A 24,759-nucleotide genomic window follows, 5' to 3' on the forward strand; every position below is an offset into this window, starting at 1 on the left:
GCGGTTTTTAGCGCAGGGAGCTGCGCTGAATGTCCCACACTGTTCTCGACGCTCATAGGCTCCCTGCACTAAAAAACGCTATTGCGGTTTAGTAAAAGGGGGCCATAGTGCAAAATATAGACAGCATATATAAATTCTCAAAACGGACACATTTTGATCACTAAATTGAAAATAAAATAATTTTTCTTATCTTTGGTAATTTCATCAGTCTGGTTGCACTTTATTCTTCTGACTGTGCATCCAATATTTCTTCCCTTCTTTCAGCCTCCTGTATGCTTCCTCTCCTCCAGACCTCATTCCCTCCCCAAACTTTTTCTTTGTTTCACCCTGCCCCCTTCTTTCTTTTTCTCTCTCTCCATACCCCCTTTCTTTCTGTATGTCTGTTTTTCTCTCTCTCTCCGTGCCCCATTTATTTCTTTGTTTTACCCTGCCCCCTTCTTTCTTTCTCTCTCCATGCCCTTTTTCATTCTGTATGTCTGTTTTTCTCTCTCTCTCCGTGCCCCATTTCTTTCTTTGTTTCACTCTGTCCCCCCCTTTCTTTCTTTCTCCCTGCCCTCCCCTATGCCACCACCATTGGGAAAATACTGCCACCGCCACTGGGGAATAGGCTTCCACTGCCGCCATCGGGAACAGGCCGGAGCCGAGTTCGCCCTGCTTCTCTTCCCCGCGGGGCCAACCAACTCTCGCCACTCGACGTCAATTCTAACATCGGAGAGGACGTTCTGGGCCAGCCAGGCAGCGATTGGCTGGCCCAGAACGTCCTCTCCGACGTCAGAATTGACGCGGGTGGCGAGAGTTGGTCGGCCCACAGGGAAAAGCAGGGAGAACTCGGCGCCGGCCTGTTTCCGATGGCGGCGGTAGCACTCAAGTGGCCTAGGGAGAACACTGGAGGGTGGCCAGCTGTGCACCCCCCTTGGGGCATAAACCCAGGGCGGACCACCCTGGTATGCCACTGTCTGTACCTCACTCCCTCCCTATGACCAAAAATTCTCCTTTCTTCTATTCCCCGTGTACACAACCATCTCTTTCCCTCCCTTCCTCTCTCCCAAGTCCATACCTTCTGTGTCCAAAAACACATTCCCTCCCCCACCTCAGCATCTCTTTCCCTCCCTTCCTCTCTCCCAAGTCTATGCCTTCTGTGTCCAAAAACGCATTCCCTCCTCCACCTCAGCATCTCTTTCCCTCCCTTCCTCTTTCCCAAGTTCATGACTTTTGTACAAAAACCCATTCCATCCCCCACCTCAGCATCTCTTTCCCTCCCTTCCTCTCTCCCAAGTTCATGCCTTGTGTCCAAAACGCACTCCCTCCCCCCTTTTGTGTTCTGCATGTGCCTCCCAGCCCATCTTAGCAACTTAGCAAAATAGAGCTCGAGCCACGAGGCTTGTCTTCTATTTCCTGCCTGTCCTGCTGCGCACACAAAGCCGACCGGAAGTCTTCCCTGACGTCAGCGCTGACGTAGGAGGGCAGGCTTTGCTTAAGCCCTCCCTCCGACGTCAGCGCTGACGTCGGGGAAGACTTCCGATCAGCTATATGTGAGCGGCAGGGCAGTAAGAGCAGAAGACAAGCCTCGCGGTTTGAGTTATATTTAACCCCGCGGGTCCCCCGTCCAGCTCTCTCCTGTGCACCCCCTTGGTGCGTGCACCCGGGGCGGACCACCCCCCCGCCCCCCCTAGGTACACTACTGGGTGGGAGGCAGTCAGTGACCAATGGGGCAGTGTGTGTAAATAGTATGTGTGTGTAGGGGGGTCATGCCTTCATCCCTTCAGTGGTCATCTGGTCAGTTTGGACAACATTTTGACACTTATTCATTATTAAACTAGGTTTAGCCCTGAATGTCCAAACTGTGCTCGGGATGTATTCTAAAATGTTTGATTATGGCTGAAAAATGTCCAATCATAAGCCCTCCCTGCTCTAATCCACACCACACCTCTAACATACCCCCTTGAGTTTTAAATGAACTACAGACAAACAATATAGATATCTGTCTAGAGAATACCGGTAGGTTTCAAAAACAGCAAATTAGATGGATTTGGGAAGAAAAATGCCCATTTATGACACTTTTTGATGTCTTTCTTTTTTTAAAAAAATGAGCCCCATATCCATTTTGGTATGCTCTAAGGAAGCTACTTTACAGTAAGACACTATGGGGCTCATAATCAAAAAACAAAGACGTCTAAAAACCGTCATGTCGGCATTTGGCCATCTTAATTGTTGGGACATCCAAGTGCCAATATTTGAAGCTGACTTTCTGGATGTCTAGCAAGTGCATCCAGAGATCTAGGGGGTGTTTTGGAAGGCATGTTATGGGCATGTAATAGGTGAGCTTTGGAATCCTTCTATCCAAAATATCCAAATTGTGATTTTGGAACAACAGAATTTGGACTTCCTACATTTCGATGTGTTCAAATATTAAGGGGGCATGTTTTGGGTAGGACCAATGAGAATCCAATATTAGGATGTCCAACAGTGATAACCAAATGGATAAAAACATCCCAAGTCTACAAAGAAAAAAAATTGTTATTTTGACCTGTTTCAATCATATTCAGAGTATAAACAGTGCTCTGATTGAGTAGCTTACCACTTGGATTAAAGCATGATCCCTCATGAATCCCCCAGTGGTTGTTCTCCCCTCCCTCTCCCTTTCCCTGAAAAGGAAACTGGAAAAGAATACCTGGCTCTGTAACAGCTTCACAGGGTAATTTTATATAGAAGGTACACCTTTAGGTTCTATGAACACATGTAAATGACTAGAATTCTAACACATATGTGAACAGGTATGTAAGTGCCAATATTCCAGCTATACAGTGGCGTAGTAAGGGGGTGGGGGGTGGGGGAGGGAGCGCCCTCCCTTCCCTGCCCCACACTGTACCTCTTTAAATCTTTAGCACGAGCAGCTACTCTAGCCTGCTGCTTGTGCTGGCCTGGCTCCTTCTAAAATCACTTCCTGGTCACAGGGTCAGGTAGTGACATCAGAGGGAAAGCCATTGCTGGTGTGAGCAGCAGACTGGAGAAGCTGCTTGCACTGGTGAAGATTTAAAGAGGTACAGGTGTGGGAAGGGAGGGCGCAAGTGTGGCATGGGGGACATGGAAGGAGCGGGGGGGGGGGCACCACCACCCTGGCCAACTCCTACCCTCACTACACCACTATAGATATATGCTATTATATAAAATGGTGTCTAAATACAATTTAGTTTGCCAGCGAGTATGCACATGGGCAGAATCTGGGTGGACATGCGGACTGTGAAAAACTGCAGGAAGACTTTAGGAAATTGGAAGACTGGATGGCCAAATGGCAGATGAAATTTAATGTGGACAAATGCAAAGTGATGCCTATTGGAAAAAATAATTCAAATCAGAGTTACCAGATACGAGGGTCCACCTTGGGAGTCAGCGCTCAAGAAAAAGATCTGGGTGTCATCGTGGACAATACACCCAATATGCGGCGGTGGTCAAAACAGCAAATACGATACTAGGAATTATTAGAAAAGGAATGGTGAACGAGACTAAGAATGTTATAATAACCTCTGTATTGCTCAATGGTACGACCTCATCTTGAGTACTGCATTCAGTTTTGGTCTCCTTATCTCAAAAAAAGATATAGCAGCACTAGAAAAGGTTCAAAGAAGAGTGACCAAGATGATAAGGGGATGGAACTCCTCTCGTATGAGGAAAGACTAACGAGGTTAGGGCTTTTCAGCTTGGAAAAGAGACGGCTGAGGGGAGATATAATTGAAGTCTACAAAATCCTGAGTGGTGTAGAACGGGTACAAGTGGATCGATTTTTTACTGCGTCAAGATTTACAAAGACTAGGGGACACTCGATGACGTTACAGAGTAATACTTTTAAAACTAATAGGAAGAAATATTTTTTTCACTCAGAGAACAGTTAAGTTCTAGAATGCATTGCCAGAGGATGTGGTAAGAGCGGTTAATGTAGCTGGTTTAAAAAAAGGTTTGGACAAGTTCCTGGAGGAAAAGCCCATAGTCTGCTGTTGAGACAGGAGGAAGCCACTGCTTGCCCTGGATCGATATCATGGAATGCTGCTACTCTTTGGTTTTTTGCCAGGTACTTGTGTCTTGGATTGGCCTCTGTGAAGAGACGGGATACTGGGATAGATGGACCATTGGTCTGACTCAGTCAGGCTATTCTTATGTTCTTAAATCAGTTTTACTCTTTTAGAATCTTGCCATTTGTGACAGGATACTGGGCTTGATGGACCTTCGGTTTGTCCAAGTAAGGCAACTCTTATGTTGTGACAAATAACATACAGTGAAGGGGTCGTGAGGACACGATGTCAAAAGATCAGCCATGGGTGTATACTTCCAAAACATCTTTATTGATGAATATGCCACAGATGCCGAAACAATGGCAGTGTCGAGTCTTTGAGCTATTGTGGCATATTCATCAATAAAGGTGTTTTGAAGTATTCACCCCTGGCTGATCTTTTGACATCTTGTCCTCACGACCCCTTTGTTGTGTGTTCTCGTCTCGTCGTTGAGGCCTGTCCTTGGCTTCCGATTCAGTGTGACAAATAACATTCCAGTTTTTATTTCAGTTTGAAGGATAAGGGGATTGAAGGGTATAGGTACAGGTATTAAATGAATAGGGGATGAAAGACTTAGGTAAGGTCCAATGACAGGTCACGGACCTGGGGGGGCCACCGCAGGTGCGGACTGCTGGACACGATGGACCCCTAGTCTGACCTGGCAGAGGCAATGCTTATATGCTTATGTGCTTAGATATACAATACATTTTATTTTGCCCTTTATGGAATCTTGTCGACTCATGCTGTAATAAATACAGCCTCTTTCCTTTTCCCGCTCTCTCTCTCTCTCTTTGTCCATCACTTTTTTTCCACTTGCCTCTCCCACTGGCTTTCCTTTTGGCAGGTACTTCTTCCTTGGCTCACTCTCTCATTTAAGCCAGTCTTTCTGTGGCTCATTTCCACTATCTTAGCTGTTTCCAAACTAAATTGACACATGAACTTTGAGATTTACAAATAAGGAAAAGCTGCCAAGAAAAGTCCTCAGAGGGCACACAAGTTAAAATTATGTTAAAAAAGGGGTTTACTCTAAAATGACTCATTGAGAACAGTCCTTGTATTTAACATTTTTTTTTCCATTTTCCGGGTCTAATCACAGTCATATGGCATTTGAGCTGAAGCCCTCTAGCTTTCAGCTCCTGCAGCTTATCACATTATCCATAAAGTGATGCCTACAATGACACCTGTTCATTAGAGTATGCTTTGTGTGATCATCATAATCTAAGACATTAGGAATAAAGTTGGATTTTCTTTCTTTGAACCTCAATTGATGATCATTGGTCTATTTGACTTATTCTGCCACCAGTGATCTTGTTAATATTTTGCTATATCTTCTCTCTAAAGGCCTGTCTTGTTCACCTTAAAAACCTAAGCTGTTTTTGAAATTTACATTGAACTTTGTTTGAACTTGTGCCATTTATAGCAGTACTCGCATACATGTAAAAGCCTTATGTTACTGTGAGGGAGGTTGTAAAACACTGCTACTTCCCCTTAAGGATGCTCCCTCAGAGTGTCAGAACCAACGTAAAATTCAGTCCCACCCAAAGGGGACAAGGGAGGGGGTGGAGCCAGGAGAGCATGAACCAGGAAGTATAAAAGATCACAGCACAGCTAAGTTAAGAGGCCCCGACGGAGGTAGGGTTACCAGGGGTCCGATTTCTCCGGGTATGTCCTCCTTTTGAGGACATGTCTGGGGGTCTGGACAGCTTTTCAAAATCCAGCATTTCCTCTCAGGGGAGAATGTGACATAGTGGTTAAAGCTACAGCCTCAGCACCCTGAGGTTGTGGGTTCAAACCCACGCTGCTCCTTGTGACCCTGGGCAAGTCACTTAATCCCCCTGTTGCCTCAGGTACATTAGAAAGATTGTGAGCCCACCAGGACAGAGAGGGAAAAATGCTTGAGTACCTGAATAAATTCATGTAGACCGTTCTGAGCTCCCCTGGGAGAACAGTATAGAAAATTGAATGAATAAATAAATGAATAAAAAAAGCTTGGAACAAATCACTGTCAGGCATCTGCGGATGCACTCCTGCCCAATGAGAAAAGGCAGGGGGGGGGGGGAGCAGGGCTAGGGTGGGATTGGGGCATGATGAGTGGAACTGGGTGAGCCTGGGGGCAGGTCTAGGGGTCCGGATTTTCCAAACAGAAAATCTGGTAACCCTAAGTGAAGGCCCACTTCATATGCTTCTGTCACACAGTGACAGCCAGGTAGAGCAAGTTGAAATTGAGTCCTTGAAGAACTCTATGCTTGACCTAGCCAGAGGTCATCTGGTGAATGTTGTTGACTAAAGACAGTAGTACATGCCATCAGTGGTGTAGCAAGGGTAAGAGGTGCCCGGGATGGTGGTGCCCCTCTCCTGCCCTCTTCTCTGCCCCCCCTGCTCCTTCCCCGCCCCCCGAACCGCGCACGCCAACCCCTTCCCTACCCTGTACCTCTTTTTTTTTTTTGAATAAAGCTTTTATTGAGATATACACACAACATAAAGTATACATAGTAGATGCAGCAGCAATAAATAAAACAAGGCACAATGTGCAACATTCTAGAAAACACTCAAAGAGCTGCAAACCAAGTAACATGTGCAATCCCTATGATCAAGCAACAACACACCACAATAGCCCCCACCCACCCCCACCCTCCCCCCCAGGGACAAAACACAATACCCACAATATTTAAAAAAGGTTGAGAACCATCAAAGCCCATACACAGCAGAAAATAAAAGAGGAATAGGAATATGAAATCCCCCACATCCCCGCCTACCCAGTTCAGCCCCAAATGTAGCTCAAATCCCCGGTCCGCCCCTACCTCCAACCTCCACAGAAGCCCGAAATCTACGCCAAATGCGAGCATAGCCATGTTGTTTGCCATGCCGCAAAGCCGTTAAGTGGTAAAGAAGTTGCCATGAAAGCAAGCGCTGCTCCACCATATCCCAGGTGGGAGAGAGCGCTTGATTCCACAAGGAGGCCAAAACCCAGTGGCGTACCTAGGGGGGAGCGGGGGGGGGTGGGCCGCCCCGGGTACCAGTCCTAAGGGGGTGTTCCCGGCCTTGCCGTTCAGTCCCCCGCCACCCCCGAAGGACCGCTCGCCCCACTGACCTTCCTGCACCATCTGTGAAGCAGCCCGCAGCAGGATCGCGAAGTCAGCGTCAGCATCCCTGCGCTGCTTCCTGCGCCGCGATCCCGCCCCACCCTGAAGGCCTGATGCCCCGACCCACCCCGAAGGACCGCTCGCCCCCCTGGCCTCCCCGCACCACCTATGAACAGCCGCAGCAGGATCGCGAAGTCAGCGTCAGCATCCCTGCGCTGCTTCCTGCGCCGCGATCCCGCCCCTCCTCTGACGTCAGAGGAGGGGCGGGACCGTGGCGCAGGAAGCAACGCAGGGATGCTGACGCTGACTTCGCGATCCTGCTGCGGCTGTTCATAGGTGGTGCGGGGAGGCCAGGGGGGCGAGCGGTCCTTCGGGGTGGGTCGGGGCATCAGGCCTTCAGGGTGGGGCGGGCGGGCAGGCAAGCAGGCTTTCAAGGGGGAGGGAGTGACAGGCAGGCAGGCAGGCCTTCAAGGGGGGACAGGCCTTCGGGGGGGGGTGCAGGCCTTCAAGGGGGGCAGGCAGGCCTTCAGGGGGGTGCAGGCCTTCGGGGGGGGGTGTAGGCCTTTGGGGGGGTGCAGACCTTCAAGGGGGGAAAGGCAGGCAGGCCTTCAAGGGGGGGACAGGCCTACAAGGGGGGGACAGGCCTACAAGGGGGGGGGACAGGCCTACAAGGGGGGGGGACAGGCCTTCAAGGGGGGGTGCAGGCCTTCAAGGGGGGTGTAGGCCTTCAAGGGGGAGACAGGCCTTCAAGGGGGGGAAAGGCAGGCAGGCCTTCAAGGGGGGGACAGGCCTACAAGGGGGGGGACAGGCCTACAAGGGGGGGACAGGCCTACAAGGGGAGGGACAGGCCTACAAGGGGGGGGGACAGGCCTTCAAGGGGGGGTGCAGGCCTTCAAGGGGGGTGCAGGCCTTCAAGGGGGGTGCAGGCCTTCAAGGGGGAGACAGGCCTTCAAGGGGGGGAAAGGCAGGCAGGCCTTCAAGGGGGGGACAGGCCTACAAGGGGGGGGACAGGCCCACAAGGGGGGGGGACAGGCCTACAAGGGGAGGGACAGGCCTACAAGGGGGGGGACAGGCCTTCAAGGGGGGGTGCAGGCCTTCAAGGGGGGTGCAGGCCTTCAAGGGGGAGACAGGCCTTCAAGGGGGGGAAAGGCAGGCAGGCAGGCCTTAAAGGGGGGACAGGCCTACAAGGGGGGGACAGGCCTACAAGGGGGTGGGACAGGCCTTCAAGGGGGGGACAGGCCTTCGGGGGGGTGCAGACCTTCAAGGGAGTGCAGGCCTTCGGGGGGGGTGCAGTCCTTCAAGGGGGTGCAGGCCTTCAAGGGGGGGAAAGGCAGGCAGGCAGGCCTTCAAGGGGGGGACAGGCCTACAAGGGGGGGAGAAGCTACAAGGGGGTGGTACAAGCCTTCAAGTGGGGGACAGGCCTTCGGGGGGGGGGGTGCAGACCTTCAAGGGAGTGCAGGCCTTCGAGGGGGGGTGGTGCAGGCCTTCAAGGGGGTGCAGGCCTTCAAGGGGGGACAGACCTTCAAGGGGGGAAAGGCAGGCAGGCAGGCCTTCAAGGGGGGACAGGCCTACAAGGGGGGGGGAGAAGCTACAAGGGGGTGGGACAGGCCTTCAAGTGGGGGACAGGCCTTCAGGGGGTGCAGGCCTTCGGGGGGTGCAGACCTTCAAGGGGGGGACAGGCAGGCAGGCCTTCAAGGGGGGGACAGGCCTACAAGGGGAAGGGACAGGCCTTCAAGGGGGGTGCAGGCCTTCAAGGTGGGACAGGCAGACCTTTAAGGGGGGACAGGCCTTTGGGGGGGGACCATGATTTAGAAGTACACAGAGGGAAGGGGGTGTTCAAAGAGACATGCATATGCCAAACTTTGGGGGGGGGAAGAAATAATGGGTCTGAAAATAGAGGAGAGGGAGAGAGATGATGGACCATGGGATTTAGGGAGGGAAGGAACAGAAAGGGAGAGAAATTGGACACAAGGGATGGTGTGGAGGAGGGATAGAGATACTGGATAGGAGGGTAATTAGGAAAAGAAACGGAGAGATGGTGGACTCTGGGATGGTGGGGAAGGAGGGAGAGATGCCGGATGAAAGGGTATTTAAGAAAAGGTGGATCTGTGGAGGGAGATGAAAAAAAGGAAAGATACCAGACTTCCTGGGAAGGGAAGGGAAATGGAAAGGGAGGACAGAGTTGGCAGATGGATGGTTAGCATGCAGAAAGAAGGAGACCCTGGCAAGCAAGTTATCAGAAGAAAACCAGAGCCTTGGACCAACAAAATTTGAAATATAACCAGACAACAAAAGGTAGAAAAATTAATTTTATTTTCTGTTTTGTGATTATAACATGTCAGATTTGAAATGTGTATCCTGCCAGAGCTGGTGTTGGACTGCAAACGTGAGCTAGGATTTAACAGAAAGAGGAAAAGTCCTTTTTGTTTCTTTATTTTATTTACACCACAGCGCCAGTGTGGTTAGGAGAAGCCAAAGGGGGTGAAAAAGCTATAAAACCCACCAGGAGTTTTGAAAAAAATCACCCAACTGGGCAGGAAAATCGAATTGAAAAACCAATTCAATAGGGCTGAATCGAATCAAAAAATTTTTTTCCTGTATCTGGCAGCATTAGTTTGCGCTACTGTCTTAGACTTTAGGACCTGGGATTGGGGAGAGATGGCATCCTCAGTACTTTATAATGCAAGTGAAACGAGGATTTGGTCAGACTTTTGAAGGGTCTGCAGAAAAAAAATATTGTATAGGCCGGGGACATGAGACAGCAGGAAATGGGAACTTTTCTTCCTTCTATTTTTGTGAATGGAAAGGCTGAGGATGTCAGAGAGGTCAGTTAAAATATGTGCTTTATAAGAAAATATAATAATGTGTTTTATAAAGTTTATAGCATAGCTGGCCTACCCAGTGAGGTGTTCCTAGTGGTGATGGTGGCAGCGTGTCAATGTGTTGAGAGGAAGAGGTGGTCTGGGAAATTCTGCTGAGCAAACTCCGGGCCCATTTCCACCCCCCAGTTAGTCCACTCCACTCAACTGATTCACACACTGAGTGGGTCTTTGGGTGTTGTTTTGGGATCTCTTCCAGTGGTTTATCTCCTTCTGGTCCAAGGAAGGAAACTTTGTTATCCTTAGCATTGACCTACAGAATATGTTTGTAACAGCGCTGCTTGTGTGGCATTAGGCTATGTAGTGATCGAAAGAAAAAAACAGACCTTTGCACATTTTTGCACTATATGGTGGGTGTATGAGGAGATTCACATTTCCTGCACAGCTAAGTCCATGTGAAGTTACCTTGTGCTGTATTTGACATCTAGCAAGGTCTCTGTTTGAAAGGAAAGATCTAAACTTAAAAATGAAGTGGCCAGAAGTTATGGTAAAAGCAGATAGTGTAGCTGGTTTTAAGAAAGATTTGGACAAATTCCTGGAGGAAAAGTCCATAATCTGTTATTAAGACATGGGGGAAGTGTCCTGCTTGCCCTGGATCGGTAGCATGGAATGTTGCTACTCTTTGGGTTTTGACCAGGTATTAGTGTCCTGGATTGGCTACCATGAGAATGGGCTACTGGGCATGATGGACCATTGGTCTGACCCAGTTAGGCTATTCTTATGTTATGTTCTCATCTGTAGGGGCCTTTGTTTTCACTTCTTATTTTAATGTATTTTTTTTCTGGGAACTTATCAGTGTTTTTTATAATGGGAACAAAAATGGAAGAGAATTAATGTGTGTGGAATGGGGGGGTAACTAATTTCTTCAGCTAAATAATTCAATCCACTTCAAACAGACATAGGAGAACTTGTGCACCATTCACACACCCTCCAACCAAAAACGTCAAAAGAAAAAAACTGTTCGACAACCTCCTAGCCATTCAAGCTGCAACACTCGACCCCCAACTCTACAACCAATTGATATCAACCACAGACTGCAAAACCTTCAAAAAGAAATAAAAACCCTTCTATTCAAAAAACACATAAAACCGAACTAACACAATCAGAACTGTCCCAAGCATCACCTGCAACTACTCCATATGTACTTCTAATGTCATGACAATTTAGACATAATTTATGTTATGTTATGTTTGGAATAATGGTTACATATATGAGGTTCAATAAAAGAAAATTTTCACTGCCTGTTTCTATTCTGACCATTTATTCCATTTCATGGTTATTGCAAAAAAAAAAAATAAAAAATTTTTTTTACATGGGGGGGGGGGGGGGGTGTCAAAAAATGATGGGCCCCGGGTGCCACATACCCTAGGTACGCCACTGCCAAAACCAACCTGGCAGCAGTGAATGCCAGCTTACAAAACATAGAATCTCCCCAGGCCAGATCTAATTGATGCCAATACAATAGGGCATGTCGCCAACTCTCCGGGATCTGGATATCAAGGATCTGGGACACCCTAGAAAAAACCTCCTTCCAGAACCCATGCACCCGCCCACACTGCCACCACCACTTCCTCCGCCCGACGCCGTGCAAGCAGGAGGACTCTGCTCTCTCATAGAGCCCCTGCCGTTCCAGCCACCGGGGATCACCGACGCAACCCGACTTTTGAGTCGGATTTTTCTTCAGCCCTTGAGGGCCACCGAAAGCCTCCCCCCCCCCCAGCGACTTCCTAGGCAGAAGAAGGAGGAAGTTTCTGCCATCTTGTCCCTCCTTCCTCCGCCCGACGCCGTGCAAGCAGGAGGACTCTGCTCTCTCATAGAGCCCCTGCCGTTCCAGCCACCGGGGATCACCGACGCAACCCGACTTTTGAGTCGGATTTTTCTTCAGCCCTTGAGGGCCACCGAAAGCCTCCCCCCCCCCAGCGACTTCCTAGGCAGAGGAAGGAGGAAGTTTCTGCCATCTTGTCCCTCCTTCCTCCGCCCGACGCCGTGCAAGCAGGAGGACTCTGCTCTCTCATAGAGCCCCTGCCGTTCCAGCCACCGGGGATCACCGACGCAACCCGACTTTTGAGTCGGATTTTTCTTCAGCCCTTGAGGGCCACCGAAAGCCTCCCCCCCCCCAGCGACTTCCTAGGCAGAGGAAGGAGGAAGTTTCTGCCATCTTGTCCCTCCTTCCTCCGCCCGACGCCGTGCAAGCAGGAGGACTCTGCTCTCTCATAGAGCCCCTGCCGTTCCAGCCACCGGGGATCACCGACGCAACCCGACTTTTGAGTCGGATTTTTCTTCAGCCCTTGAGGGCCACCGAAAGCCTCCCCCCCCCCAGCGACTTCCTAGGCAGAGGAAGGAGGAAGTTTCTGCCATCTTGTCCCTCCTTCCTCTGCCCGACGCCATGCAAGCAGGAGGACTCTGCTCTCTCATAGAGCCCCTGCCGTTCCAGCCACCGGGGATCACCGACGCAACCCGACTTTTGAGTCGGATTTTTCTTCAGCCCTTGAGGGCCACCGAAAGCCTCCCCCCCCCCAGCGACTTCCTAGGCAGAGGAAGGAGGAAGTTTCTGCCATCTTGTCCCTCCTTCCTCCGCCCGACGCCGTGCAAGCAGGAGGACTCTGCTCTCTCATAGAGCCCCTGCCGTTCCAGCCACCGGGGCTCACCGACGCAACCCGACTTTTGAGTCGGATTTTTCTTCAGCCCTTGAGGGCCACCGAAAGCCTCCCCCCCCCCAGCGACTTCCTAGGCAGAGGAAGGAGGAAGTTTCTGCCATCTTGTCCCTCCTTCCTCCGCCCGACGCCGTGCAAGCAGGAGGACTCTGCTCTCTCATAGAGCCCCTGCCGTTCCAGCCACCGGGGATCACCGACGCAACCCGACTTTTGAGTCGGATTTTTCTTCAGCCCTTGAGGGCCACCGAAAGCCTCCCCCCCCCCAGCGACTTCCTAGGCAGAGGAAGGAGGAAGTTTCTGCCATCTTGTCCCTCCTTCCTCCGCCTGACGCCGTGCAAGCAGGAGGACTCTGCTCTCTCATAGAGCCCCTGCCGTTCCAGCCACCGGGGATCACCGACACAACCCGACTTTTGAGTCGGATTTTTCTTCAGCCCTTGAGGGCCACCGAAAGCCTCCCCCCCCCCCCAGCGACTTCCTAGGCAGAGGAAGGAGGAAGTTTCTGCCATCTTGTCCCTCCATCCTCCGCCCGACGCCGTGCAAGCAGGAGGTCTCTGCTCTCTATTAGAGCCCCTGCCACTCCAGCAACCGCGGATCGCCGAACGCCGAGCCCCTGCCTCTCCAGCCACCTCTCCAGTGAACTCTGAACACAACCCATACAACCACTCTCACAACCAACTCAAATAACTACCAAACCGCAATCTTCACAAATATAAAAAAAAAAAAAAAAAAAAAAATGGCACTGCGTACACACAACCTCATTCTTGCCCTCATACTAATTGCCACATTTATAGCAAAATGGAAAACCACAGGCTACCAAATACAAACCATCCCTATACTAACAACAACACACAGACCTGTTCAACATACCAGAAAACTGCATACCACTAGAACGCTAACTCCATGCCCACTATCCAGCCAAGCCAGCATCCCCACCATCTGGGGAAAAAGACCCCCACCAAAACCTAACTCAAACACACAAAAATATCAAACCTCACAAAGAACTATCATCAATACAACCACTACACCAACCACAAAATACACTACAATTGCTTGCGCATATATGAACATCAGATCCGTCAGCCCAAAGGCAGAACTAATCAAAGATTGGCTGACCAAAGACAATCTAGGCTGTCTCTTCCTAACCGAAACATGGCTCACCTCTGAGTCAGATCCAAGCATCACAGAATTCTGCCCCAAAGGATATAAACTTGAAGTAGTATGTCGAGAAAACAGAAGAGGAGGAGGTCTAGCAATCATAACAAAAAACAATCTCAACATCGACGTACTGACCAAGCACTCCACCCCTTATCTTGATCTGCTAGCCTGCCAAATATCTGACAAATCACTCAATGGAAACCTGAACTGTCTTATTTGCTACATTACACCAGGTAAATGGAACACTTCAAAACAAGAACTTGAAGAATTCATCTTCCAGAACTCACTCTCCTCCACACATAACCTGATCCTCGGAGACTTAAATCTCCACTTAGAAGATCAATCATCCAAACAAACAACAGATATACTCTCATACCTCAACACTTTATCCTATCAAATTCTCAACCCAGAACCCACACACGAAAAAGGTCATCAACTTGATATAGCAGCTTACTCATCTCCAAATCAAAACACACAAAACATCTACATCTCAAACGGGTCCTGGCACCCTACTCTATGGTCAGACCATTTCAAATATTCATTCACCATCAATTGGGCTCAAAATAACAACAAACCCATCCCAAAGAAAACACTCATCAAATTCAGACCGAAAATCGAACCTCACACATTCTGGAACACAGTTGACCCCGAAATCGACCCCAACAACCCCAAAGAATTCATAAACAGCTGGCGGACCCTCAGTGAATCTACACTAAACGAACTTGCTCCAATAAAAAACAAAAACAAAATAGACAGACCATCTAATAAATGGTTCGACGACGAACTTCTACAACTAAAAAGAAAATGCAGACAATTAGAAAGGTCATGGAAAAAACAAAAACACAACCACATCAAAGATGAATGGAAAATCCTTATCAAACAATACAATACCAAACTGAAGGAAAAACGAAAAAACTACTACTCCAAACTCATCAGCACCGAAAAACCAGACACAAGAATACTTTTTGACATCTTAAGAAATCTCACCGATACCAAACCATTTCTCGCCACCCAAGGAAACCAAACTCCCACAGCCACCCAATTAGCGGATCACTTCAAACACAAAATCATCACAACCAGATCCACATTCAACAATTCAAGAACCAACATAGAAGAAATACGAATCAATCCCAAAACAGATGAAGCAATACCAGCAGACAGGATATGGACAAACTTCCCAAAGATACAATGGTCAGACTTGAACAGGCTTTACAAAAAATACAGCAAATCCTCATGTGACTTGAACAACTGTCCCTCATACTTACTAGCAACAGCTTCCACCAAATTTAAAGCTAGCCTCACACTATGGCTTCAAACAACACTAAGTGAAGGTCATTTCCCACCGGAATTAGGAGAAATCATAATTACACCTATCCTAAAAGATCCCAAAGGTCCTATAGATAATCCTGCAAACTATAGACCAATCGCTTCAATCCCTCTATACATTAAAATAACAGAAGGCCTTGTCGCACAACACCTCTCCAACTACCTTGAAGACCATCACATACTACATCCATCACAATCTGGATTCAGATCCAACCATAGCACAGAAACTCTACTGATATCACTATTAGACATTGCACGACAACACCTCAGCAAAGGAAACAAGCTGCTTCTCATTCAACTCGATCTTTCTGCGGCATTCGACCTAGTTGACCATCACACACTACTCCAGATATTAGACGCAATAGGAATCTCAGGTAAAGTTCACAAATGGTTCCAAAGCTTCCTCAAAACACGAACATACAAAGTCAAATCAAAAGAGCACATATCCGAACCATGGTCAAACCCATGTGGAGTACCACAAGGATCACCATTATCACCCATATTATTTAACCTCTTCATAGCATCCCTAGGCATAACCCTAGACGCCCTAAACACAGTATCATTCAGCTACGCAGATGATATAACTATCCTCCTACCCTTTAATATTCAAGACTCCTTATCCACAAACCACCTGAAAATGATAATGGAAACGGTAGAAAAATGGATGTCAAGTCATAAACTAAAACTGAACTCGGAAAAAACTAAATTCCTACTACTGGAAAGGGAAAAAAAAACCTTCTCTCACAGAACTAGAAGTAAATACAATCAAGTACCCAATGCAAAGCACACTCAAGATCCTGGGAATTCAACTAGACAGAAACTGCACAATGCAGTCTCAAATCCACAAAATCATCCAAAGAGCATTCTTCACAATACGTAACCTAAGAAAAATAAGAAAATTCTTCAACAAAGATCAATACAAGATATTAGTACAATCCCTAGTACTGAGTATTGTAGATTACTGTAACAGCCTATACCTATCATGCCCAAATTACATGATAAAACAATTACAGACAGTTCAGAACACAGCCCTCAGAATCATCTACTCACTAGGCAAATATGACCACATCACCAAAGCATACCTAGATTCACACTGGCTACCAATAAAAGCAAGATCCCAGTTCAAATTCTACTGTCTACTATACAAAGTAATACATGGAACAGCACCCAGCTACCTAAACAACAGACTACACCGTAACCTCTCACACAGATTAAGGAGAACTCAGAGCCTATTCACTCACCCCCCTCTCAAAGGAACCCGACGAAAGAAACTATATGACAGCCTTTTAGCGACACAGGCAGCAAAGATCGATACTACCATCACCAATCTACTGACCAAATCAATAGACATTAAAGCATTCCGAAAAGAAATCAAAACTCATCTCTTCAAAAAACACTTCCCATCATCATAACCTCACAAAAGTATTAGAAAATGCTCTCATGACTACCCTAACACCACCACCAGCAACACCCGAATCCGGACAGTATTATCTCTATTCGTCTAAACAGCAGAATCCGGACAATATTATCTCTATTCGTCTAAACAACCTATCACTATCTAATATCTACTACCAATTTATCCTGGAAAAGTCCAGAACAACAATTGTAACTTAACGCATTCTTGATTATATGTACTGCAATGCTACTGGAAATGTCCAGTCTTCTAACTTGTAATCCGCTTAGAACCGCAAGGCACAAGCGGAATAGAAATCACTAATGTAATGTAATGTAATGTAATATGAAGGTAGGTGCCCACCTCCCCACAACCCTGCCAACATAGTGCACTTGCACCCCCCTGCCAACGTGCCACAGCCTGAGGAGTATAGTACCAGCGAAAGAGGACTTTATAACCATTCTCAATCAGCAAAGCAGATATACCTGCCGAGGAAACTTCTGTCCAGATATTCCCCCAAGTGTCCCACGAAATAGGAGCCCCCCAATCTCCTTCCCAAGCCCTCATGTAGGGATGTGGGGCCTCCCTATGATTAAGACACCTATAGATAACAGCCAGAACTCCCTTCCGGAGTACTGGACCCAACAACAACTCGAAGGGGGTCTTGCCCCCCCTCAAATCCCCCAGGAGACCCGAAGTCCGAATATAGTGAATAACATGGAGGTAAGGAAACAAATCCCGGACCCCCCAGCCAAACCTACCCCGGAGCTCTGCAAAGGGTCGAATACGGCCCAAAATCGGATCCCATAGTTGTCCCACACATACCAAACCAGTAGCCTCCCAAGCAGCAAATACTCCCCCTTCCATGCCCGGTAAAAAATCTGGATTATGTCTCAACGGGGTATACCAGGAAGACTGCAATAAGCCCCCTCTGATCTGATTCCAAACCCTCAGAGAAGTTCCAATTGAAGGCACCTCACCCCCTAGTCGCACCCTGCCCGGCAGCCATGGCCGATGCATCAAGGGCACTCCATCATTTAAACTTTGCTCTATCTCCACCCACGGTTTCGGTACTTGCGTCTGCCACTCTAGAAGGGCACGCAACTGAGCAGCCTGGTAGTATTTCACCACGTTGGGTACCCCCAGTCCCCCATCACTCTGCCCCAAATATAAGACCTTCCTGCTTACCCTGGGTCTCCTGCCCGCCCATATGAAATCAAAAAGATGCCTTTGAACCCCCTCCAACACCCTCCTGCTCACCCATAGCGGCAACACCTGAAACAAGAACAAGAGACGGGGTAAGATCATCATCTTCACAACAGCCACCCTGCCCAACCAAGAAAAGTACTGATCTTTCCAGCCAAGCAAATCCTGGCGAATACGCCGAAAGAGCGGAGGGAAATTAAGATCATAAAGTGCCACTCCCGGCGGTCCAAAATAAACCCCCAGATAACGTAGAGAATGCTGGACCCACCGAAATGGAAATCGGTCTCTGAGATAAGACACTCGCTCTCCAGTCAAGTTAATATTGAGAAGCTCCGATTTACCCACGTTAACACGAAACCCCGACACCTGACCGAAATCTTCCAACTCCCGCAATATTGCAGGCAGAGAACTCTCAGGCTCCTCCACCGTAAACAGAAGGTCATCCGCGAACAGGGTCAACTTATAATCTCCTCCTGGCACCGTAACCCCTTTGATATCCCGGTTCATCCGCACCCGCTGAGCCAAGGGCTCTACCGTCAGGGCAAAAAGAAGCGGGGAGAGAGGACATCCCTGTCGAGTTCCCCGGGCTAAAGAAAAAGTCTCCGAATACCCCCCATTAACCTTAACACAACTAAGAGGGCAAGTATAGAGGACCCGAATCCAATCTCGCATGCGCGGACCCAAACCCACAGAATCTAAGACCCGAAACAAAAAAGGCCAGGAGACCCTATCGAAAGCCTTCTCAGCATCGACAGATAGAAACACCGTATCCCGTGCACCCCTCCTGGCCTGTTCAAACAAGTTATAGACCCGACGAGTGTTATCGCCCACCTGTCTTCCCACTACAAACCCCGACTGATCAGGATGGATCAACCGGGGAACCCAACTCATTAGTCTATCCGCCAAAATTCGCGTGAAGATCTTAGTGTCAACCCCCAGCAGCGAGATCGGCCTATAGGAAACACATTGAAGGGGGTCCTTTCCCTCTTTAGCCAGCACCGTAACCCCCGCCAAGCGCATGAAGTAGGAGAGAACACTATCCTCTTGCAGAGAATTAAGAAAGCGTAACAAAGGAGGCAGCAAAAGATCCTGAAAGCGTTTATAGTACCGAACAGTGAATCCATCCATCCCGGGCGATTTACCCAGTTTCATCGAGCGCAGCGCTCCACGAGCCTCAATCAGTGTGAGAGGACGGTCCAACCATACCACATCTTCACCAGCAATCTTGGGCAGTGCCGCCGAATTTAAATAGGCGTCCAGATCCTGCGAGGCCCCGGGAGCCTCTGGAGTATAAAGATGGGAGTAAAACTCCGCGAAACGAGCCCGAATAGCATCCTCTTTCTGCAATAGCTCCCCAGAGGCCGCCCTGATCGAGAGAATCTGATTACGCGTCTGTCGCACCTTCAGAGGGTGGGCAACCAGCCGACTAGCTTTATTAGAAAACTCAAAATATCTCTGTTGGAGAAGCTGCAAATTATCCCTGTACCTCTTTTAACTTCCCCGATGTGAGCAGCTTCACTAACTTGCTGCCGCATCAGCTTCAGCTCTCTCTCTGACATCACTTCCTAGGCACGGGACCCGGAAGTGATGTCAGAGGGAGAGCCGATGCTGGCGCAAGCAACAAGTTATTGTTCCTGCTCACGCTAGTGAAGAGATAGAGGTACAGTGTGTGGCGGGGGAGGAGTTCGGAGGAGGAGGGGTGCTTGTGCCCTCACCAAGACGACGTCCAGGGCGGACCACCTCCCCCACGCTACGCCACTGTATGCCATGGCCTGCAAGAGCAGGACCATGGGAGGACTTTACTTACATTTAAGGACTAGTTTATGTTATGTTCTCTCTTACCTGTGAAACTAACATGACCCCGCCTACCTAGAACTTTTAATCAAAACATTCTTTTCTCTTCACCCAAATGCACTTTGTGGTTCCATGATGGCCAGACTCTGGTCCTACCCTCATTCACGCTACCACAGTTACCAAATAGCAATTATAGAGAGCCCACACTTGCACATATAGACCTGCAACATGCACAATTGTAAAACGAGAGCGTTGTTGGCATGGTTTGGGTGGAACCGAATGGTACGCATAGATTTACAGTTTTGAAATTGCACTGTATGCATATTTCAGAACATTTAAACATCAGCATTTACACCTGCTATGAGGCAGTGGTGTCAGTTTTCTGCTTATTTGCTATATGAGGAAGTAGCGCCACTCACATGTGGATGCTAGATAATCACTGCTTTCCTGTGACATGCTAAAACTTACACATTGAAGCTGTTGGGTCTTCTAGGGATAATTTAGCCCTGGCTTCCCCAAAATGTACAGGGCACTACAGGAAAGAGGCAGCCCCCATATCTCCATGCTTCAGTCCTGAGGCGGGCGGCTCTACTTACCAGCCGGGTGACAAGCTTTCTCTGGCCAATTGAAGCTCCACGGCACTGTGGCATCATTCTAAGGGGGATTCTGATCAGTACCCAGATAATTATCTAAATAAAATAAGATACAACTAGCGCATTAATGGCAATTTGTATTTTAGAAAAGGGTCAACGTCAGCAGATCCTGTTCTAAAACACATGCAGGACTTGAGTCATCGTGACCTGGACAACTCAATTCCAATTTATATGAGTAAGTTCTTTCTAAAATTGCCACTCTACATTTCTTGCGTGAAAACGGAAATGCTGAAACAAAAAAAGAAAGGGATGCTTCTAACAACATGTATGGATGCCTAAATGAAGAATTCAGATGTAGTAACATATCATTGCAGATTAAGTGTTATATCCTGAGAGTGCTATTCAGGAGCTCACAGCACGAATAGGTGTGCAATTATGTCATTCAATATTTCCAAACAAGACTTAAAATTGCTTTAAGTAAACTGACTTCAAGGAACACTGATAGAAAACTCAGCAGGAGAGGTAGTCTCTATCAATGCTCCTTTAAAAAAGAGATGCCACATAGATAAAATAGTATAAACGAAATAGTGACATGCCACAGGAAACACATGTCAGCCATCTGCACGTATTGTTACTAAGTGGGAATTTTAACTTAAGGTTTAAAAAGCATGTGCTTTGTCGAAGTAACTTCATAAATTTTCATGTGGAAAATAAGATTGATGTAACTCATTTGAACTTTGCACAGTCATTTGATATAGTGCCATGTTTTATAAAACAGAGATAGAAAGATTTGTAAATGGATTTAAATGCTAATTTCAAAAATATGTTCTAGAGCAGTGGTCTCATTTTGGATTTGTACGTACTTGGAGGGGCCTCTGAAAAAAATAGTTAGAGGTGCATAATCAAAAAAAACGTCTAAGTCCCTTTTTGGCCTAAGTCCTTAAACGTTCAAAGCAGAAGCAGGGAAAGTGTCCATAACCAAAACAAACGTCCTTGTTTTGATTATGGCCTGCCTCTACTAAACGCCCAGATCACCACTACATCTACAAGTATACCCCCCATGACGTCTACACTTTTAAGCCCCAAACGTCCAACAGAAGGGCTTTTAGGCGAAGGAGGAGGCAGTCCTTCGCCTAAAAGCTGGATTCTGTAACCGGTGACTGTCAAAAACAACACCGGTTACAGAATCCCCCCCCCCAACGATCCAGGCAGGAGGGTGCCCAAGCCCTACTGCCATGTCGAACCGCGCCCCCCCCCCCCCACTGACAACATCGGGGCAAGAGAGAGCCCAAGCCCTCTTGCCCCGTCGAACCGCAACTTCCCCGACGGCATCGGGGCAAGAGGGAGCTCAAACCCTCTTGCCCTGCAGCAGCCGCGGCACCCCTGATGATATCGAGGCAAGAGGGAGTCCAAGCCCTCTTGCCCCAGCGATCATGCCCCTCCCCCGACTCGATATGGCCAGGAGGAAGCCCAAGAGATAGGGCATCTCTCCTGCTGCGGGTCGTAGCAGTTTGGGTAGAGGAGTGATGGCATTGCAGTAGGGGAGATGAGGCATCTCTCCTGCCGCGATGCTTGCGGTGGAGGGGTAGGCAGGTTGCTGGGGCCGCTGAGCTGATCGCAGCAGCCACAATCAGCTCAGCGGCCCCTTTTTCGGCACTTAGACCTGGTTTGACTTCGTCTAAGTCAAAAAGGTTTAAGTGCCGACTAGGCAACCTGCCTACGGTTTTGGTAATACCTGTTGTACGCCTAGGTGTAGGTCGGCCCACCTCCCGCCCACCGCCCGCACTTTCCCCTCCTCTAAACACGCCTCTTTTCTCTCTGTGCGTTTAGAGGCAGGGGAAAGGCCTAAGCTGTTTTTAGATACGTCTAAAAACCAGGTTTGGTTATGGGTACTTGGACGATCAGGCTTTTTGATCGTCCAAGTAGCCATTTAGGACACTTTTTAGACGTTGTCTTTTTTTTTATTATGAACCCCTTAACATCTTATTAAAGAAATGACAATTCTGCATGAGGTAAAACTCTTTATAGTTTATAAATCTTTCCTTTTGGCTAAGTCTTAATAATAATATTGTAATTTATAGCTAAAGAGATATATGATCAAGAAACTGTTTTATTTTACTTTTGCAATTATGATAAACATACCGAGGGCCTCAAAATAGTACCTGGCGGGCCGCATGGGACCCACCCGGGCCGTGAGTTTGAGACCACTGTTCTAGAGGAATCATTTGCCTCAGGCCATTTAGATCACTAGGGATTGATAGAGGTAGGCCTGGGGGAACAGATCTTCAGAAGACTGTCTTTGGCAGAGAATTGCTCATTTTGAAAAGCTCCAGTCCTTCTAAGAAGGTTCCCTAGGAGCATCGGACCACATGAGCTTTCGGGGTAAGCTGAATAATACAGCTTAAGAACATAAGAGTTAACAATAATTAAACATATAAACAAAATTTCTTTCCAAGCCCATAAACATGGGAAGACATACTACTAAATTCAACTACAAAAATAAGAAGAAAATTAAAGAATTGGTTCTTGATTCATCCTTGTGGATCTTTAACCAATCCCTACTATTTATGGGACTATTACATCCTCCAATTTCTCAGTAGTGAAACATATTTAATAAAGGAAAAAACTCATTTCTGTTCTCTAGCTAATACAAATTGTTGCAACTGAATAGGATCCCAAAATACATATTCAATGTCTTGTAAGAATCTTTTTTTTCCTGGTATCATCTGATATTGTAATCATTAAATGTGTGTATAAGTAAAAAAAAAAAAAAAAAAAAAAAGAACATAAAGAGTTGCCATACTGAACAGACCATAGGTCCATCAAGCCCAGTATCCTGTTTCCAAAAGTGGCCAATCCAGGTCACAAGTACCTGCCGAGATCCCATAAAAATAAAACAGATTTTATGCTGCTCATAATAGAAATAAGTGGTGGATTTCCCCAAGTCCATCTTAATAATGTCTTATGGACTTGCCTTTTAGGAAGTTATACAAACTTTTTTAAAACCCTGCAAAGCTAACTGCTTTTACCACATTCTCTATCAATGAATTCCAGAGTTTAATTTGGCCACTGATTTAAATTTACTGCTTAGTAGTTTCATTGCATGCCCCTTAGGCATCCTTCCATAGAGTCCAGAAGTGCATGTGTAATTTTAAAAATAAGAACCAATGGGCAAAATTCACCTGTGTAAGCTTATACAACAATTTAACCATGATTCCACAGGTTTTGAGTGGCTCTTTCTTAAAGACATACGCTACTATTGTAGATAGTAGATCATTCGTTCGGATCATCTTAGATCATTCATTCGGGTGGCCACGTCGTATAGAGCACACACAGTTCTGAGGGATTGTGCCCTGAGAAAACCCGAATAGGGTGAAACATGTTGGCAGTACTCTATCCCTCTTGGCTGAACCACCCAAGATAAGTTCTAACTTTTATCAACTATTTATTGAATTAACACGAAAATATAGCATTGCACAAAAAAAACTTTAAAAAACTAAAGAGACCCGATGACGATAGGGGGCATAAAGCCAGTTGCTATGAGACATAATTGAGCATCTGGTGGCACCTCTGAGGGCCTGAAGACTTTTGTTAATAAACAGTTGTAATATAGAAGATATTGTGGGGAGGGCTATAGTGTATCCCACCCCTTAGGTTGCAACTATTGTAGATAGAACATAAAAATCGGAACTTGAGACATCCAAGTCAGGAAATGTCAAATTCCAGTCGTATTTTAGAGAAGGATCTGCCAAAGTAGAGCTTTTTTCTAAAATGCACAAGGAATACACTGGTTACCTGTGGCAGAAGCAACCATTTAAAATTTGCCACAATCTAAAAAATCAACAGAGGCAACTAGGCAACATACATTAATAGCACTTATACAAGTAATTTGGTATTTCAGAACCTAGATATGTATGTTCTGACACTTACAGCCTGTTTTACAAAACCGTGCTGGCAGCTGCCGCACAGCAACAGACCCGAAGCCCTTTAAATCTCTATGGGCTTCGGGGCCGTTACCACGCGGCTTTGTAAAACAGGCCCTTAGATGCATATGTGTGTTATTTTAATATTCATTTGTAAATGCTCCTAATTAAGTACAGAACCCACAATCATTAAGCACTATTGACTTTTTGTTGTTGTTGTTGTTAATGATGGTGGGAGGAGGGAGACACTGGAAAAGTATAGTTACTTACCTGTAATGTAGGTTCTCCGTGGACAGCAGAGTCTTTAGTTTCCGCAAATTGGGAGCTGTTGGGACAACACCCATATGTGGCTGACTCATCCTGCTTGTCCTAGGAGAAACTGAGGAATCAACCTCCTCTTAACTCTCTTGTAGAGTGCTATTCAAAAATGAGCCCTTTTACAAAACCTTCACATACCATGGCGACCATAGACATACATTGCTCTTTTTTTTTGTCCTGTCCTAATCCTGCCCCTTTGCCATATGGATTTGCAAATATTATTCAAAATACACTTGTAAGTGCCTGTATTTACACAATGAAATTGTGAGGGCTTTTAAAATAATGGTCACAGGTTCCTTCCAACCTAGATAGGTAAGAGTGATAGGCTCCCTTTTATCAAGCTGCATTAGGTATTTTTTAAAATCACATCAGAGCTTTTACCGCAATGG

General features: G+C 47.2%; 1 protein-coding gene across 8 annotated transcripts in view; it reads right to left on the reverse strand.

Annotated features, from left to right (window-relative positions):
• Positions 1-24,759, reverse strand: part of DOCK10 (dedicator of cytokinesis 10) — a 432,092-nt gene that overhangs the window by 318,753 nt on the left and 88,580 nt on the right. Inside the window, exon 1 of one of the 8 annotated variants that reach the window (XM_033958684.1) lies at positions 20,133-20,220. The exons of the other annotated variants lie outside the window; for them this stretch is intronic. Within the exon in view, the coding sequence (XP_033814575.1) occupies positions 20,133-20,189 (57 nt within the window). The 5' untranslated portion in view covers positions 20,190-20,220. Of the gene's footprint in view, positions 1-20,132; positions 20,221-24,759 lie in introns of those variants that run through there. 8 annotated transcript variants of the gene reach the window in all.

This window comes from Geotrypetes seraphini, chromosome 9 (assembly GCF_902459505.1).
Source record: "Geotrypetes seraphini chromosome 9, aGeoSer1.1, whole genome shotgun sequence".
Lineage (NCBI taxonomy): Eukaryota > Metazoa > Chordata > Amphibia > Gymnophiona > Dermophiidae > Geotrypetes > Geotrypetes seraphini.